Here is an 18,723-nt window from a genome sequence, read left to right as displayed (position 1 = left end):
CTTTTTCCTAATCAGAACGCGATACTGAATATGCCCTTAAACGGATCCTAACTACTTTTGTTACACCCTGTATAACTAAAACTAGCTATGTAACTGCTTACAGCAGCGAGAGATTTACTCCCTTTATTCATAAGACTTTACAAGCCTAAATTAGTTAAATCAAGTTTTATTCCTTTCTTACAAATAATAGGGGCAAGTCAAGGCCGTTCATACATTTGGTCGTGCGCAATGTATGAAAGACCTCAAGATGGCTAATTAAATTCTTGCAACCGTATTGTGATCTAAAAAAAGCACTACGATGTTTCAATAACTCTGCTGGCTAAACATACTGCACCTTAAGATCAGACGGGCCGCACGCTTGTTTACCACCGTTATGGTATAAAATTTTTTTATAAGTACTTGTTTGTCTTTTTTTACTCGTGTTTCAGCCGCTGTGCCGCGTCGCAAAGTATATTCATTCAGGACAAGGCCTATAACATAAATGTTTATGTAGCAACAATAAAATTCAACGAACACAATATATTTAAGGCCTTATTACTATTTGGCACAATTATTTGAAACCGAAATGCCACCGTAGCGGCGCTCGGTCACCGTTTGCCAACTATGAAACCGTTGTCGGTTTAGGACCGAGTCACACTGAAGGTACTTGGCCGATATTAATTCAGTTGTAGTTTTTTTTGTCTAGCAGATGTGTACCGTGTGTGTGTGTATCGACTTTTAATAGGAAAATTATCTGTAAGTATTATTGTAAATTTTTAACGCCTACTTTTTTGTATTCGATTTTTTGAGACTGAGCACAAATGACTAAACAAATAGCCTATAAAGAAATTGTCCAAGACTCAAGACAAGTTCCGAAGAGTGATAATAAAGACGAAGATTTCCCTCGCGGCATTGGTGTCGCTAATAATATTATGTAGTCGTAATTCTATTAAATAAACATTTAATGTTAAGTTTATTCAGTTAACAAATATTTTTCTTCTAAGCTGGACCTAGAACAATTGTAAAAATTTAAAGAGAAAACATTTGAATATTCGCGCACATATAAAACATGACTTACTTTTAATTCTGTGTAGGGTATTTTTCAACCTCTGCACCGACTCTGACGTGCCAAAGTATGGAAGTCCCTCAATAAACTTCATATTTTCATTAAAATTTGATGGTTATAGTTACTGACACTGCCACGCTTTGCAAAGCCTGTGAAGGGTTAGCTTAGGCCATTCTTTGCCAGTTGCGGTGGTCATAGTAACAGTAATTCTGTGACCTCCAACCTTACTGAATACTTGCTTGCTTGCTTGCTTGGGGGGGTAAGGGCTAAAACTGTCCTGTATAGGGCAAGCCTAAGCTCATTCACAATATTTAGCGGCCAACAAACGCCGATGACACGCCCGCCAATTTCATTATCGACTCGAGTTACTTCCATTAACACGCTTTATGTGCCTAGTGGATATATAAGATTTTCCGATTTCACCACGGGTCTCGTTCAGAAACTTTTTATGCAATACAAATACGATACGAAATTATTATACGGCCCTATTCTAACTTTAAGTTACCTAATATTTGACGTATCTTAAAGTTCGAACTTCGAACCGAGCCGACAGTTTACTATGGCGGGATTGGCGGACCCGCATCTGAACCACACACCACAATTGTAAAAACTATGGAGTACACCGCATGCACACATAGACCGACTCGACCAGCGAGGCGAATTATGGGGCCGTAAAATCGGCAATCGGCGCCGAAATCTTTACTATACAATACAACTCTTAGATTTTTATAAAATGTAACATACGTACTCAGTTTCATAGCTCGTCTATAGCATAACCAAAGAAATTGGAAGGTGTAAGGCCGACGCCAATTTGACACAATAAAGACGTCCTATTAGCTCTGTTAGCTAGAAAATTTAAACTTTCGAATCACACGATTTGAATATCCTTAGGCTATTGAAAATATAATATGTTAACCACACCAATATATTCTGAAAATTCACACGTACGTACTTAATTTTTAGGGTTCCGTACCTAATCAATATGTTTTGAAAATTCACACGTACGTACTTACTTTTTAGGGTTCCGTACACAAAGGGTCAAACGGGACCCTATTACTACTGAGACCCCGCTGTCCGTCCGTCCGTCCGTCCGTCACCAGGCTGTATCTTATGAACCGTGATAGTTAACCAGTTGAAACTTCTACAGAGTATGTATTTCTGTTGCCACTATAACAACAAATACTAAAAACAGAATAAAATAAGGGGGCTCCATACAAAAAAGTGATTTTTAGATAATGGTACGGAACCCTTCGTGCGTGAGTACATTCGACTCGCACTTGACCGATTTTTTTACACCTATTCTTTTGCAACAAATACTTCACTGGCATAATCTTAATTTATAATGAATTCTGAATTGAAAATCTCTTCGACTTCGAAATTGCAGCTAAAGTTTAAGTAAAATGAAGAAACTTTCGTTTAACCCCTTACTGTAAAAACGGCTGAAACAAAAAGTAAATGACTTTCCTTAGACATAGTTTTTGTGTAAAAAATACTACTGAAAGAAATATTTAATTTTTGTATCTGACCAAAAGGTATTGGAATGGCACCACATAAATTACGATATGGGCCACTCGGCCTTTTATTTTGTTATATTCTGTCCTTCAAGAAACGGGTTACATTTTTGTAATAGATACTTTAGGTAATGGACTGGAAAATTCAGTATTTTTTTTTCGCCTAATACTATTTCTATTGTAATATTTTTAGTAGGTAATAATGTCTAAATTACTCTTGGACAGCTACATATTTGCTAGCAGGTGTGAAATAAAAAAAAACATACATCAATTTTAAAAAATATATCTGAAAACCAAGAAGACACATCAGTTATGAGACCACGATGTTAGAAACAAAGTAAGAATGGTTAAAACATACTTATGGTTAAAGGATATGGTTGAACCATTCGCTGCCACGGGATCGTTAAGTCTCACTCGAGACAATTAATACTTAATTTTATAACTAATTAAAATACTTCACTTTGATGTGTTTTGTTCAAGATATCAGTACCCCTAGTGTAAATTTATTCGATATCATAACGTGACGTCACGCTATCGAATAAATTTACCTACACTAGACTAGGGCTTCTGGTCATTTTCAGAAAGTTTAACGTAAGAATGTTTAGTGTATTTACGCTTCAATTACAACCACCAAACTTGTCTAGTATTCAATTCAGTAAATTTCATTAATGTAATCAACACTCAACAAACGGCAATTAAGGTTTCAGAAACAGAGTAACTTACCCCAACAGATGGTTGAACTAGATTAGTTAAAGGATTAATTAATTTGGACGAGACATGAAGGTAAATTTTAGGTTAAACTCCTATACTTACTAGCCCCTTTTAACGCTCTATACGGTACAATCAACATATAACATCAACTTTTTGTAAGTATATTTTTTAAATCCGTATTTAAAGACTATGAAGGCCACAAGGCTAGTAATGTACAGACTCGGTAGAGAGTACTATTTTGTATCATTTAGCGCTGGAACTCTAGGTCCATGGGGTCCCAGCGTACACAAGTTTTTTACAGAAATCGCAAAGCAGCGTCTGGTTAACATAAATGGTGACCGAAGAGCTGGCGGCTTCCTCGCAGAACGTATCAGTATTGCAATACAACGAGGAAATGCCGCCAGCATCCTTGGTACGAGTACAATGCCTCAAGGACTTATTTTAGATTTAAGCTAGTAATAGTAATCTCAGTATATATCCATTATGTATATTTTTATTGTAAATAAAAATTTCGTAAATTCTTTTTTATCTGGTCTGTTAAAGGCTTAAACTTCGAGTAATTTCAGCTCAGCGTAGTAATTAAAAAACACTGGTATTCTGCGACTACGTTTCTAATTTTTTGCAACAGAAAATCTTGGTCTTCTTTATCTCGGAAAACATCGAATAGCCTTTCAATGAAATGTCCATCATCCCCAATTCTTGATTCACTTTTTTATCGGAGCAGACCTCTTAATGTTCTATTTATGGTACATGGCAGATTTGTGTCACTGAGGATGGTTTAATATGATAATAATATTTATTTACCAATTTATACAGCCGCTCTGTAGAGTTATACCTACGTAGTAGGAAACATTATTCTGAATTTAATTACCTAAATAATGCCATAGATTTTTCTAGACATGCAACGTTTGGCTTTGTACCTCAAACAAAGACACTTGATTCCTCAAAGTTTTGTACAAAAATTAACTAAATAATATTTGTCCGCAGATCTAATCCGATGATGCCAGGCGAGTGTGGCCTACCACTGGCGTACCCCACAGGTAAGTTCTCTTTAACATATATATTGCACTCAGCAAAATATTAAATAGGTAACAAACACCTAAAATATATTTACAAAAGTCTGTCACGTGCGCACAATGATAGGGCACTGCTATTAGGTACTAATCGAATAATTTATTATCATTATCATAACGATCAATATCAGGCTATTCCAAACCAATGCTCCCAATTTAGGTGAATAATTTTCAGCCCCACCTACTCGTAAAAGATATCTATCTTGCAACACACACTGATCGAGCGATATCCTCTCGTTGTGATGGCTTGAAAATTAGTTTTAAGTGAAATTAATTTTGATTAATTAGTGAAAACTAGTTTTCACCAAAGCAGTTTGCGAAAACTAATTTTAACTGAAAAATCCTAGTTTAAACTAGTTTTCACCGATACACTTCGGAAAACTAGTTTTAACTAGGGAAAACGCGTTTTCTTTTAAAACGCATTTTTACGGTAACATATAAATATGTCCATTGTGACCTTTAGTATCTTCAGCGTTTAGGCATGTGAAAATGGGTTTATCATGACATTACAAAGTCACCTATGTGAACTTCAATTGCGTGCATGCAATGTCTTGTCAAATTAATATAAATTAATAAGGCAGTAAATACATTGTATTAGTTACTAATCCATCTTGTTTCTAAGATAGATCTCCAAGTACTCGTCACCGACCCAGTACATTACTCACTCGGTTTCATACACCACTTACTATTACTACACATAACTATTATTTTATACTACATTCTGTTTGTTGCAGGCGCGACAGGATGATGGCGGAATCGCACCCCACCAATAACTACGCCAACGTCACCACTTTCTACTTCACGCTCTACGATGACGTCAATAAGCGATATATTAACGAAAGCAACAGCACAGAGGTATGTTATACAACCAACTTATGAACTGACCATACAGCTTATTTTTCCATTTTTAGTTCCAAGTTGTTGTTACGAGTGACGCAGCATTCTGCGGGAGTCGTTCGTGTCTGGTCATGTCACAAAAAACTGCGTTTCGGGTTCGTTTCAAGTTTCAAGGTCTGAATGTGAATCCATCAATATTTAAGGAATTTCCTCAATTTCTTATGGAACTCATCATTAGAACTGGACCTTGAAAAAATGATTCTTAGAACCTTACTTGCTTAAGAAACTTAAAAAAAACAAACAAAAAATCGTCGAATTAATTAACCTCCTCCTTTTTTTGAAGTCGGTCAAAAATACGCGTGTTTGCGTCAGTTGGGCTAAGTAGCTATGGGTAATTTCAAGTAGTGTAAATCTAACCTAACTGATATCTAATAGTTAACTAGATCTAGCTTCAACTTTCTATACTTTATTGTGGCAACCACAAATTGAGAGAAACTGGTTCATAAGTAACTTAACTAAATAAATTTCACCCTTCTCAGACCTTTTTCGGTTCGCAGCTGCTCTTCCGACTTTCTTCTTAGTTCTTTGTCTTGGTTAACTCGGTTTAAAACAATGGTGAATGTTTTAAACCGAGTACAGTGATATCAGCGTCATCACACATCACATTAAATATTTGAATCTAAAAATGATACTTATATGCAAGCACGTAACGTAGATACTTATTTGATCCAGCTAAGTGAATTTTGAGACACGTTTTTTGTCATTCGCTGAAAAAGGCCTGTGCTCGATGACAAACATTAATCATAAATAAGTCTGACGCAGCGTTGGCGGTCTGAATTTATACGATACGAGTAAACATCTTAAAAGCTAATTTCACGGTGACAAGCCACGAAATCATGCCCATCTGAGAACTACTCAAGATATATCACAGCTGCTATTCTTCCTAGTTTTCTGACGCGGTAACGAATTAGGCATTTAATTATGTATTCAATTACTACGCCTAGGTATACCTACATTTGCCCTTGAAAAGCCCAATAAGTTTGTGTATTTAAAGTTCCAGGAAAGTAATAGTACTTATATCAAGTAATACTAATTTAGACTTAAGTATATAAAACTGCTTTTGAGATAGTTTACTCTGAGGCGTCTTAATTGTTCAAAATAGAACTTATATTGACCTGGAAGAGCCCGAATTGTGTAATTTCAAGCAAGCCATATTAAATGCAGTAAATGTTTTTTTTATTCTTGGTGATGCAAATTGATTCACGTTATCATATAATAATATCTGAGTCATGGCTATACCTAAAAATAAATTCAGTAAAAAGGAAAATGAAATTAAACGAAGAAGGCAAGCGAGACGATTACAGCTAAATAATGACGACATTTAAAACAAAAGACCTGATATTACCTGAGAATGTCGACTAATCAAAACAAGCGTTTGTTTATTTGTTAAAATAAACTTCTAATTTAACGTGTAAAGTGACAAGGGTACACTCTCGTGATTCGGAATAGTAAATAACATCCTGGTACTAACAGCTACTAACAAGGAAATAGACATCACGCTCGGAATCAACCTATTTCTCATCTCAATGTAACACGACATCTTAAGAGGATTTCTCTGCACTTCCCCTTTACATTATATTTCTGCCATCTTTAGAAAATGCGCGATATAAGTGATAAAACCATACTAGTTACGACGTTTCAAAAGTAGAAGTTATGAAAAAGATTCGTGACTCCAAGTCGGCTTTAACAAACGCGAGATGTACATTATATGAATTCATATGGCAGTATATGAATTCATACATATGGCACTCTTATACGAAGTTTAGCTTCCGTAGGATGTGGCAGAGTTAGCGTATTAGATCGTGTCATTCACGACGACGCGTGCCTTGACACGTATCGTTATGTCATTAAAGGTTAGATTTGACAAATCTGTGCGTCATCGTGGATGACACGAACTATATAGTTATGACGAGACGTTATAGATTCAAGGTCGATCACTCACACATTCCTTCGAAGATTTTTACTTTTATTTTTACTTCGGCTATTTACTTAATTTTGATTACTCCAACTAAGCACCAAATGAATAAAAGCAATTTTTGTAACGGCTATTTCGTTTTGTTTGTTGTTGTGTAATAAATGTTATCTTTTTTATTACAAGCTTTTTTTTTAACTTGCGTTGTATGTAACTATGTATGCATGTTTGTACGGGTCAAATCTTGCAAGTTAAATTTGACCTACTTTTCGACTTCCAATGAAGCTAAAAATTTATATACATATGTAAGTTGGGTGACATTGCAATATTTTGGTAAGTACCATGGAGCTGATCTGATGATGGAGACAGGAGGTGGCCATAGGAACTGTGTGTAAAATTACGCAACCTTATTGTGTTGGGCGTTTTTAGATTTGTCTTGATGAGTATTAGTTGATTGGAAAGAAAAGTACAGTCTGCGATAAACACCACCACCAGCTTGCACCACTAAATTTTTTTTTTCAAAAAACTTATTGATCAAATGCACTAGACCGTCTGTCACTGTTAAAGCGTTCGCTTATATAATTTTATTGTATGAGAAATTTTACTGCTGCGTGACGTTGATCAGTCTGTTGATTGTGGTTAGTGCAACTAGCCCTAAATTCGCCTTTTTACTTAGGTTCCGTAAAATGTGCCTTTTCCAACGCCTATTCCAACGTGCTCAAACAGGTTATATATGAAAACTATATCACCATCTCATTTAAGTGTTACAACATGATAGTAAGTGATATTTTATTTCAAATCAGCATAATTATATATCTCATTTCACACATAAATAGAGATAATTATACTGTCTTTATCTTACGGTAGTACTGGTACCCAAAATAAAGGGATGAATTCTCATCTTCAGTCTTTTTGTTCTTATTTACTGATAAATTAGGTGCCTACAACACCATAATTTGAAAAATGATTTTTGATTTCGCAGTTATTTTGTACCAAACTCCGTTATTATATTGTTGTTGTTGTTACTGTTATGTGATGAACTGTTTAGGCACTTGGAACGTTAGAACTCTTTTGGATTAGGGGGGCCAATACCTGCGACATAAAGACGTTCTCAAACGCCACCTCGTCGCTTGCGGGATACCGACATACTGCTGGGAGGGCATTGCATTGCAAAGATCGGAATGGCGTTCTAGTGTTCACAAGAAAGTAGCTCAATTTAAACGGCAGCGTCTGGAAGACCTAGATGCTAAGCGTCATATCCGCAAAACGCGACCTAAGCCCTCCTGCACATACACCCGCAACTCGACTGGACAACTCCATTGCGCATCGTGTGACCGCATCTTCAAAACAAAGTTTGGTTTTGCAAGCCACATAAGGGCATTTCATAATCCGGATAAGAGTTGTTGATGGAGTCGCCATTGCCGGATACGGCAAGGAAGGAGTATATGTGTATATGTGATGAAAAAGCAGGATTAATTTCGGTAAGCCGTCAGTAATCACATTGTATGGATGGACGCTCCTGTTGCCCTTCCGCACTTATGTTGACGTAGGTAAGCTAAGATTGATCGTGAGGGTTTATTTCCCTTTTACACACAATAATTATTCTAAGCAGTAGCAAGATTTCAAATAAATGTGTTTCATAATAGCATTACATTATAGATTGCTAAGTTATGTCAATTTACATGATACACTGGGTGTTTCCTGTAACAGGCGCAATAAATTAAACTGAAGGCTGTACTCCTCAAACTCACCAAAATTTGTTCAGCAACTTTTAAAAATAACTTAAGTTTTGATTTTTATTATACTTTAAAGTTTATTCTAAGGCGCAATGTATTGCAAATTTTGTTATTTTAAAAGCGTGACAAGCAACGTCAAACACACTGATGTCGGCGTACATTGAAAATAATATTTAATGTGTATGAAAAAGTTAAAATCTAAAGATATCGTAATTTTTAAAAGTTGTAATTCAAAAGTTATATCGTTTAAGGAGTACAGCAATATATGGTTTAATTATTTGCTCGTGTTACAGGAAACACCCGATTTAAATGACGGTCGTGAAATAAACAATAAAACATAAAAAAGATGAATCAATACAAATAATCACAATCAAAACAAACATTTATTTTCAGGCAATTTAGGCCCATTGATATATTACCTTACAAACTAACATACATACAGTCAGCATCAGTAGACAATAGTGGATGAATCAACGCCCCAAACCGAATCCGAACCCCCAAAGCCGACTTGGACAGAACAAAGTGAGGAGTGTCGTCATAAACGTCATATTTCTATAGAAATGTGTCACCGATTATGACATTGCCACACTGTCATTGCCATACCTTGCAGAGTTAGGTTGGTCCGACTCTACTTACCGTATAGTTTTCCTGATTCTCTCTGTGACGAGTTGGCCCTGTTGATTGACCATTCGTACTAATTCGTACACTTTGGGACATTTTCAAATCTAAAAATAATAATTTTGTATTAAGCAGAAACGTCTGCAAACGATACCACAAATCTTAGAAAAAAAAAGAAAAGTGGTAAAATTCCCTGTCTCGGGCGAGACTCGAACAACGAATCACTACGAGTACTATCACTAGCTCATCGCTCTGCCAACTGAGTTACAGAAAATTCACTCGATGACAGCAATATATGCGCCTTAGTCTCTTTAAGGGTTCCGTACCTCGAAAGGAAAAAACGGAACCCTTATAGGATCACTTTGTTGTCCATCCGTCCATCTGTCTGCCTGTCAAGAGCCTTTTTCTCAGGAACGCGTGGAGGTATCAAGCTGGAATTTATATCAAATACTTAGGTCTACTGTCCTTTGGAGCTAACTTCTAAGCCAACGCAATAAAAAGATACCGCCGTTTATGCCGCAAATTTTCGACATTCGCAAGGGAATCAAAACCTATAGGGTACTTCCCGTGAACTCAGAATCTTGAAATTTGGTAATAAATAACATCTTATAGCACAGTTAAAGGAAAAATTGCGAAAACCGTAAATTTTTAGTTACATCATATAATACTCGTAATATATACCTACAGGTTTGTACACTTGGCGGGTTTTTTCCACTTTTGATTTATTTATATTATTTGATAAAACAGAATAGGAATGAATGGCGTAAAAAAAGCATTTCAAACATGTCGTACTGAATTGAATAATAATTTAGTAAAGGACTGCTTGTTGTGTGCCAGGTACGCCATCTTGTTTCAGCAGGCATCACTTAGCCTCGTGATTAATTCCTTTGGTTTTTTCTCATTAATATTGTTTAATCTGTAATATCAATAGCTTATTATACAGTAAAGTGGTAGTGTGCAGTGAAAGTAGAATAAATCTTGAAATGCGTTTAACCACCATTTTGGAGTCAACGGCCGTTATAGTCCACGACTACTTATCGCTTTACAAGAGCTAATAAAATCACCGTACACTGTCTTATACTAACAGGACAATTTTAGTCGTATTTAAAGCTCCTAATACTTGATACTGGCGAAATAGTCCCACTGGACTGAAGCCATAATTTTAAAAGAATGACTGAAAGTTAGTAAAGATAAGTGTGAGCAATAAAGCACCAGTTCATCAGAATATTGTACTGTATAATATTTAATGTATATTAAACCCGTACCTTCCTCAATCAGCCGTTAATTAATATAATGCTGCGATAAAACGGCAGGCGAGAACTCTAATGCGACGTTTGATTAAGGTAGCCCTTGGTATTCAGAGATTAGGTAGGTAGATGCATACTGAAAGGTTTATTTTACGAACAACACACAATCATCATCATCGTCTGCTAGTTTCGTCTTCCGTTTTCGGCCACAGCGACTGCTTTCTACCGCTGAGAGTGTCGCTGGTGAGCTCTCAGGTGACTGACGTAGCCAATCTTTGCAGCGAATGTGCGACCGGGCCATAAACGTTCAAGCACGGAAAGTACACAACATTTATAAAAAAGGAATAAATAAATAACAGATCACAGTTAAATTATATACATATAAGATAAAAAGACATGATGGCGATAAAAACCAAAACGTGAACGCGACCAACTTTGACATAAATGTCGAGCAGCTGACACCATCTGTTACGACACAGCACGGATTAAAATGCATTGAGCAAAAACAAGAAAACATCTTGCCGTAGAGTTTTGGATTTGGAACCGTCTTTTATTTCAAGTTAAAATTTCGATTTAAATTTGCCCTTTTCAAAGGACATCAGGATAAAACTAAACTATTCTATAATTTTTAATAAACTTACAAATATAAAATGCTCCAAAGGTTGCCTTCATGAATTACACACGCTATCTAGAACGAGCGTTACCTCTTTGGATGTTCTGATTTATTCCTTGGCCGAAGTAGCTGCCATTCTTCTGGTCACCCGAGCAATTTACGAGACGCTGGGAAATCTATGACATACTGTTCGTACAGTTAGTAACATGCATAGGTTCAGAATTGAAAACGCACAATCCTTAAAATATAGTTGTAGGCTTAGGGAACTTATCCGATTCAAAACACCATTCTTACGAATTGCGAACCATCAACCAACTAAAGGGCCTTCTGTACGTCAAACTACAACTAACTGCTGCGCTACATCTCGAACTTCGATCTTTCAAACTACTTGTTCAACCCACGTCAATTCTTAGCGTAAGGCACACCGCCATCTGACGGATTATCCCTGAAAATGTGTCCCTGAGTGCATAATAAAGGATCAACAAACGCGTATTGTCTTTTATCAATTTATCAACCTACTGTCTCAACACTTATTACTATACCTGTACAACGATATAAAGGTTCCTACTAAAATAGATGTATACATGGCCAATGTCCTGCCGAATCTCTTGTATGCTTCAGAAACGTGGTGCCTGAATCATAATCACCTTTAGCCATACTTTACAGTTATGTCGGAGGGGTACTGACCTGCAGCGAGTGTGGTCGCACACTCGTTGCAAAAATTGGCTATACTCGTACCCGTCACCTGAGAGCGCACCAGCAACGCTTTCAGCGCTAGAATATGTACAGTGCTGTGTCTTTGGGAATGGGAAATTTAAAAACAACATTACCTATAAATGTGTAAACCGAGCATTTTCATATGATACCAAACTCGTATAGTCCATGTATTGCAAATATCTCTGACCAGAATAGCAAAACCCCTCACCGAAAGCTTTTTGGCCTTCTATACTATTATATATTTAGCTCTATAACCCCTTGATCGAGCCTGTGCTCATAATTAAATCACTAAAATATAATGACTTCAACCACACGCTTACCCAATTTCATTTAAATTAGAACAAATTTACAATATTTATTGCTCAACAAACTATCCTCTGATAGCTCCGTTAAAAAGACATCGGAATGCCGGGATGTAGCCATCCGTATGTTCCAAGTTGAATGTATGAACTTTGCTTCGCTTCGGAATAAGGAGTAGCCGGAGCGAGAAAATTGATAAATCGACAATACTCGAGTTCGTAATACATAAAACTGTTTGATATTAAAGGAAGTGTATTCGATGGTGCTTCAGTCCGACGCGCTCTATTGAAATGGAATTTATTGTTGCTTGATTCCTAGTCAACCAATTAAAAAAAGTCTTGAAACAAATATCTACTTCTGTATTTATTATTTAATTTTAATATGTATTTCAAATTAACTGCCTTACTTTTTACTATCGACCTCTACTTTTGCAGCTCGCTGTACAGTCGCCATCAGATATATCGGAGCGGCCAAGGTGTTCACAATATCTGAACACACACTAAACACCTTGATAATAGAGACGTTCAGATATTTGTGAGCATCTCGGCAGTTCCGATATATCTAATGGCGACTGTACCTATTTGTGACATTTTTATAATATGTACCTAATTTTTTTTTTCTAAGTACGTCCCTTCAGCAGTAACACCCTATTGACAATGACAACCGACAGGCTTTTTGCCACAAAATCATACATTTATTTACCTACTATCAGGTTTACTATAGAGAAGATTGATCACTAAGTATTACAGGACATAAATTGAATCGTAGACAGAGAAAACCCAAGAGAGCAAAATAAGAAGCCCTTTATCCGATACTTTATTTCTTAGCCGTCGAACGCTCAAATCGGAAGTCGTTTAGCACTCACGTTGAGTTAAATTGTCTAGAAAGTAGAAATCATGTTAACGCCTAGGTATGTCTACAAAATAACTGCAAAAGACTATAATTAGTATTCAAAAGGAGGTATTTATTTCCGAATATTTTCCAAATGCCGTCTTCGCAAACATTGGGTGTTTCAAAGTAGTTATGAGTGCGATTTAAGTAAGTACCTAATTTAGACCAGACCAAGGTGACAATCACTTGCGCTACGACAACGAAACACTCTGTGTCTGTCTATCACTCTTCCATATTAGTGCGACAGTGACGACTGACGACTGGCATGTTCGCTACGCACCCTGGTAAGTGTTTTCTACAATTGCAAAGTTTCCAAAATTATGAAGTTATACGTTTGCATATATTATCTTTTTAATATCTTATAGCTATAATTATTCCTCGCCAAACTGCAATTGCAATTTGTTGGCGAGATAGTTAATTTTTTAATTAACTCATACATTATTTATGCTATGCACTATGCACTAAATACTGAGGACCGTCTTAAATTTAATCGACTTAAGTATTTAACATGAATTACTTGCTGTAAATTCTGATCGCGACCGTTAAATGATACCTGTCCTACTCTCTCTCATTGAACTCCTTCAAGTTTGAAAATAGAAGTTTGTCGAGTTTTACCTCTGGAGTGTCTATCATTCACATCCCTTACCGTCTATTGGCTAGTCGATATCTATCTAGATGAACCCAAAAAATTGCTGGATCAAGATGTGGCGAACTTTACAATGACAAAGTTTAACGGTGTCACCATAGGCGTCAAATGAAAATATACGCACTTACTTTGGTCTGGTGCAGAGATAGCATAAACGGTCTCTTGTGTGTTAAGTGTGTTCTCCGATTATAGATAGTTATTTTTCTACTCTACTATAAGAATTCTACACTAATATAAGAATATACATAATAGGTTTGAAGAATAGTATTAAATTCGCTAAAACGCTACTTAATGGCTACCAACCAAACAAAATCAAAATTTACAGTTTTCAAACTAAGTGCATTGCTGCCAAATAAAAAAAACTATTTTTTTAATGTCATCACCGTCTAGTGAACGTCAATTAAAAACAAAATTCACCATACGCAACGTTTTTCATTTTGCCGTATGCCGCGCGTATATATATTTTTTAAATTCATTTTGCATTTTATTTATAATTCATAAGATAAGATAAGATAAGATAATCATTTATTTGATAAAACATGAGTTGATAAGCTGTTAGTATACAAATTCAGTTCTTTACATGTTCGGCTGGAATTTCAGCATTCAAATATTAATCACAAAAATAAATTACAAATATAAAAGAAGCCGTACTGAAAAATATTGGGAAAAAAAATGTCAATGTGTGTCAATGTCAAATTACTAAACTAAATTATCTAAAAAGTATGAATTTTAAAATGTTGTATTGATTCACTAATGTCATAAAAACAATGTTCCCATAGTTAACTGTACAGTTCTTTACATGTCTGGCTGGCATTTCAGCATTCGAATATTAAGCACGAAAATAAATTACAAACAAAACAAGCATTCCATTAAAATGTCAAAAATTTAAATCAAATATTAATATGTGTCGATGTCAAAACTTGCAATTTAATCTTTTAAATTTTGCCGTATATAATTATTTCTGGTTTGCACTTTTATTCAGTAGTATTAGAAAATGTATTGTATGCAACGTTGCATAAGTAGGTCAAAAAATGCTCGTGGCGTATTCTTTTACAATACATTGTACAATACAGCGGATTCTGTTACAACCCACGCCACTCGCCTTTTTTACCTTACCCTTCTTATACAACGGTTGCATAATTTTTTATTATCTAATACTGACAAAATCCATGCTAATACAAGTAGTAACGTCAACAAAAACATAACGGTAATAAGCAAACAACTAATGCCACTTCAATTTTATTTTAAAAAATAAATTAGATGCCCAATAATGTCCAAGTTCAATAGTATTAAATTTTGTATAAATAAATAGTATTTTATACAATCGTGATATAATAGAGAGCTTTTCAGTCGAGTACCGTGTTTAAAAACGAAGCTTGCTGAGTTGCCTAAGTAAGGTACGATTTTGAAAAGCTTGATTATGTCACTATTGTATAGTACATTTTCTACGAGTAATCTAAAATAATACTTTTTTACTATAAAAACCCAAATAATGAATGAAAATTGGTAAGTATATCAGTAAACAAAACACATAAACACGCGACTCCGCGCGACCCCGCGCCTCGCGCCCCCTTTTAGTATTTTACAGTACATATGGGGCTACTTTATAGCACTAGTGCGAGAAGTAGCATATTACGTTACTGTGTCGAACATTTAAAGGGCCATATGTACTGTAAAACGTTGTACGATACATGTGCGAATAGGTAATTCGCACTTGTATCGTAATGTACTATTCTATGGAAGCGCGGCGGCACATGATTGGTTAATTTTTTTACAGGTGACTACAGCGTATCGACATGAATCTTAATGTTGAGTTCGGAGCCCATACATGAAAAGTACGCAATTATAGTTTAGTATACGATATCTTAATTTAACCATTACAGTCGACAAGTAGGAAAAAGAGATTTCAAAATAATTATGACTTACATATGTCCAGAATTTAAAACAATGTTCAAAGTAAATCGATATCCGTTATTAGATCCACACGATCGCCGGGTGCTCGCGAACGGGATCCGTTGACTCCTGTAAGAGTCGTGATTTGATAGCCGGATTGAGTTTCCGATTCACGAACTATCAGAATATTGTATCGTAAAAAATACTTTGTCTCGAATAGCCAAAAAGATTCAATGTTTAATATTTTTATCTTACCGCAATACATTGGTTCCTTCTAGACTCCATCCACCCGCACTCGCGTAGCCATAAAGAACACAGGACTTTCTCTACAATGTAACATGAAATTACTCGTCGCTTTTCACCGAAATACCTACTTTCGTGCTAGTGTACCAACTTTACAAGCACTTTACATGCTAGTAAGTGTTTAACTCCACTGCTATCTTTATTACAGAATAAAGGGTAGGTACACTTTTGACTAAGGGCGTTATCTTTCTTTACGAATTCGGCAATAAACTTACATACTTAAAACTTGCAATTTAATCTTTTAAATTTTGCCGTATATAATTATTTCTGGTTTGCACTTTTATTCAGTATACGAAATTGACCTACTTTAATTTATAACTGAACTCTATGATCGTATTTACTCAGTAGATTACACGTGATACACGTATAGATATCCCAAAAGAATATCTACTGAATAGCAAAATGTTACAAACTGGTTCAGAACTTTAATGAGATATTGAAGTTGACTGTACAGATGAATATAACGCATTCATGACGAAAATTATCGTAGCAAGAAAGCTTAATGAATATTAACGTGCGTATACATTTTCCGAGACACGTGTAACGTACACGTAGACACGCCTCTATTTGTGTACCAAATTAACTAAAACCTTATAATAACATACATGTACTACTAATTTGAGTATTGAAATCATTACATAAATTATAAAACGGTTCCGTATACAACCAGAAACACGAATGAAATTTCTTAAGGTAGAGTGCTTATACTTCGATACACCAAAGTCAAAATGAGACGGTTGCCTCTTTTTATGTTGACTTGATGTACTTACCTGTTAATTTAATAATTGGCTGCAATATACTTAATTCATTTTATGTATGTATGTATGTCACTTTATTGCACATAAACAGGTTAACATAAAACAGACAAAACAAAACAAACAAAAAATTGTTATGTACAAAGGCGAACTTATCCCTAAAAGGGATCTCTTCCAGCTAACCTTTGAGAAAATGCAAAAGGATCAAACACTAACAGGTGAAAGACAAATCAATATTTACAGTAGCAATATGAGAATTTTGGATACACATAAAAGTAGCATGAGAGCAATCAATAATAATAAAATAAAATAAAAAGTAGACAACCCGTAGTATGAATACGCAAACTATAACATATACATAAATATATAATATATACACCTATTGTATATAAGATAAATATTATAAATAAATATATATTCAAATATTTATTTATTATAATATTTTATATTTTTAACTAATACCTCAAACAACTTCTTAAACTTTGAGGTCAAATCTCTCTTATTTAATTTACTACCAGTTTTTTTATAAACATGAGTGGATATTTATGAAAATACCGTTCGGTTCGAGGACGATAAGTCTTTCACCACCCCACACTATGATAAAAAAATGATAAAACTAAAATAGTCTAGCAGACTTCACCGTACGAGTAAGTGTTTTTATAATATCTACGATTTCTGAGAAATGCATTGCTCGATGTAGACACTGATTCGCACTTATCAGCGACATGTCCGGAACATCAAATAAGTTACGGTCTCAGATCATAGAAAGTACTAGATGGCTGACGGAGGCGTGGCGCGTGTCGCCGCGACATGGCCACGTGGCCATACCGGCCCGCCGTAAGACAGTAGCAAATTAGCTGTCATTGAACAATGTGCGCGTCAATTTTATTGAAATGCCGAATTATAGCGTTATTTTGTGTCGAAATAGGAGTGCATCCAAAAACTATAAGGATCATGGAGTTACATACCACATGTGAGTAAATTTTTTTTCACGTATTAGTCAATAAAACCACACATTTTAACAAATAAATCCAGTGACATGATTTTTCTGAGTCAGACCATGTTGTCATACAAACGCGTGGCAATTTGTCTATGCATCCTACATTGACGCTTTGGCATAGAAAACTATTTGTAGTGTCCTTAGCAACGGCGCAATGCATTAAACCGCTAACGATATTCACAGTAGCATTATTGTTTCTTGGTACGACCGCCAACCGCTCCCTTCATTGACGCCGCGAAGTAGAGTGGTGCTCGTGCATATAATTGATCTTTGAGGGTTATCGATAAAAATGTTTGGATATAGTGTGTATGAAAGTAATTATTTTTCAAGTAACATTTAACAATTATTTTATATGCACCTAATGTTTAATTTAATACTTATTAGTTTGGATTAAAAATCGAATAGGTAAACCAAAAAATAAACTGATTTAATTAAGTACAATTTATTTATAACATTATAGTTTATACCTATAAGTATATTTTATTCAGGTTCTTAGCAACGATTCGAATAACTACACTAGGTATAATCAAATACGTTCATTCGGATCATTTTCAAGAAAAATGTTTCCAGTTACACTTCGCCTCATTTATATAACGATAGAATATAAATATGTTTGAAATAATAGTATATTGTATAATTAGTCGATCCAAAAGTTCTATCAGAAAGATTTTTACTGATAATTATGATTACTCTTTCCTTATTATTCGTACATATGATTTAAAAGCTTATTTAATAGTGCATTATACTTACAATTTAATTTACTATAACTTGCTTTTCGCAGTTCTTCATTGCTCTATGTAACATGCTGGAATTGCTTTCAATTGGTGACGAAATATGCTATAATAAACTGAAACT

General features: G+C 35.2%; 1 protein-coding gene across 1 annotated transcript in view; it reads left to right on the top strand.

Moving 5' to 3' along the window:
* LOC133520757 (tachykinin-like peptides receptor 99D) overlaps positions 1-18,723 on the top strand; it is a 249,977-nt gene that overhangs the window by 203,495 nt on the left and 27,759 nt on the right. The window contains exons 2-3 of the mRNA XM_061855394.1: positions 4,255-4,307; positions 5,075-5,195. Coding sequence (XP_061711378.1) covers positions 5,085-5,195 — 111 coding nt within the window. The 5' untranslated portion in view covers positions 4,255-4,307; positions 5,075-5,084. The remainder of the gene's footprint in view (positions 1-4,254; positions 4,308-5,074; positions 5,196-18,723) is intronic.

The sequence above is a fragment of the Cydia pomonella genome, chromosome 8 (genome assembly GCF_033807575.1).
Source record: "Cydia pomonella isolate Wapato2018A chromosome 8, ilCydPomo1, whole genome shotgun sequence".
Lineage (NCBI taxonomy): Eukaryota > Metazoa > Arthropoda > Insecta > Lepidoptera > Tortricidae > Cydia > Cydia pomonella.
The sequence above is the reverse complement of the archived record's forward strand: the minus strand, read 5'-3'. Positions and strand labels throughout refer to the sequence as shown.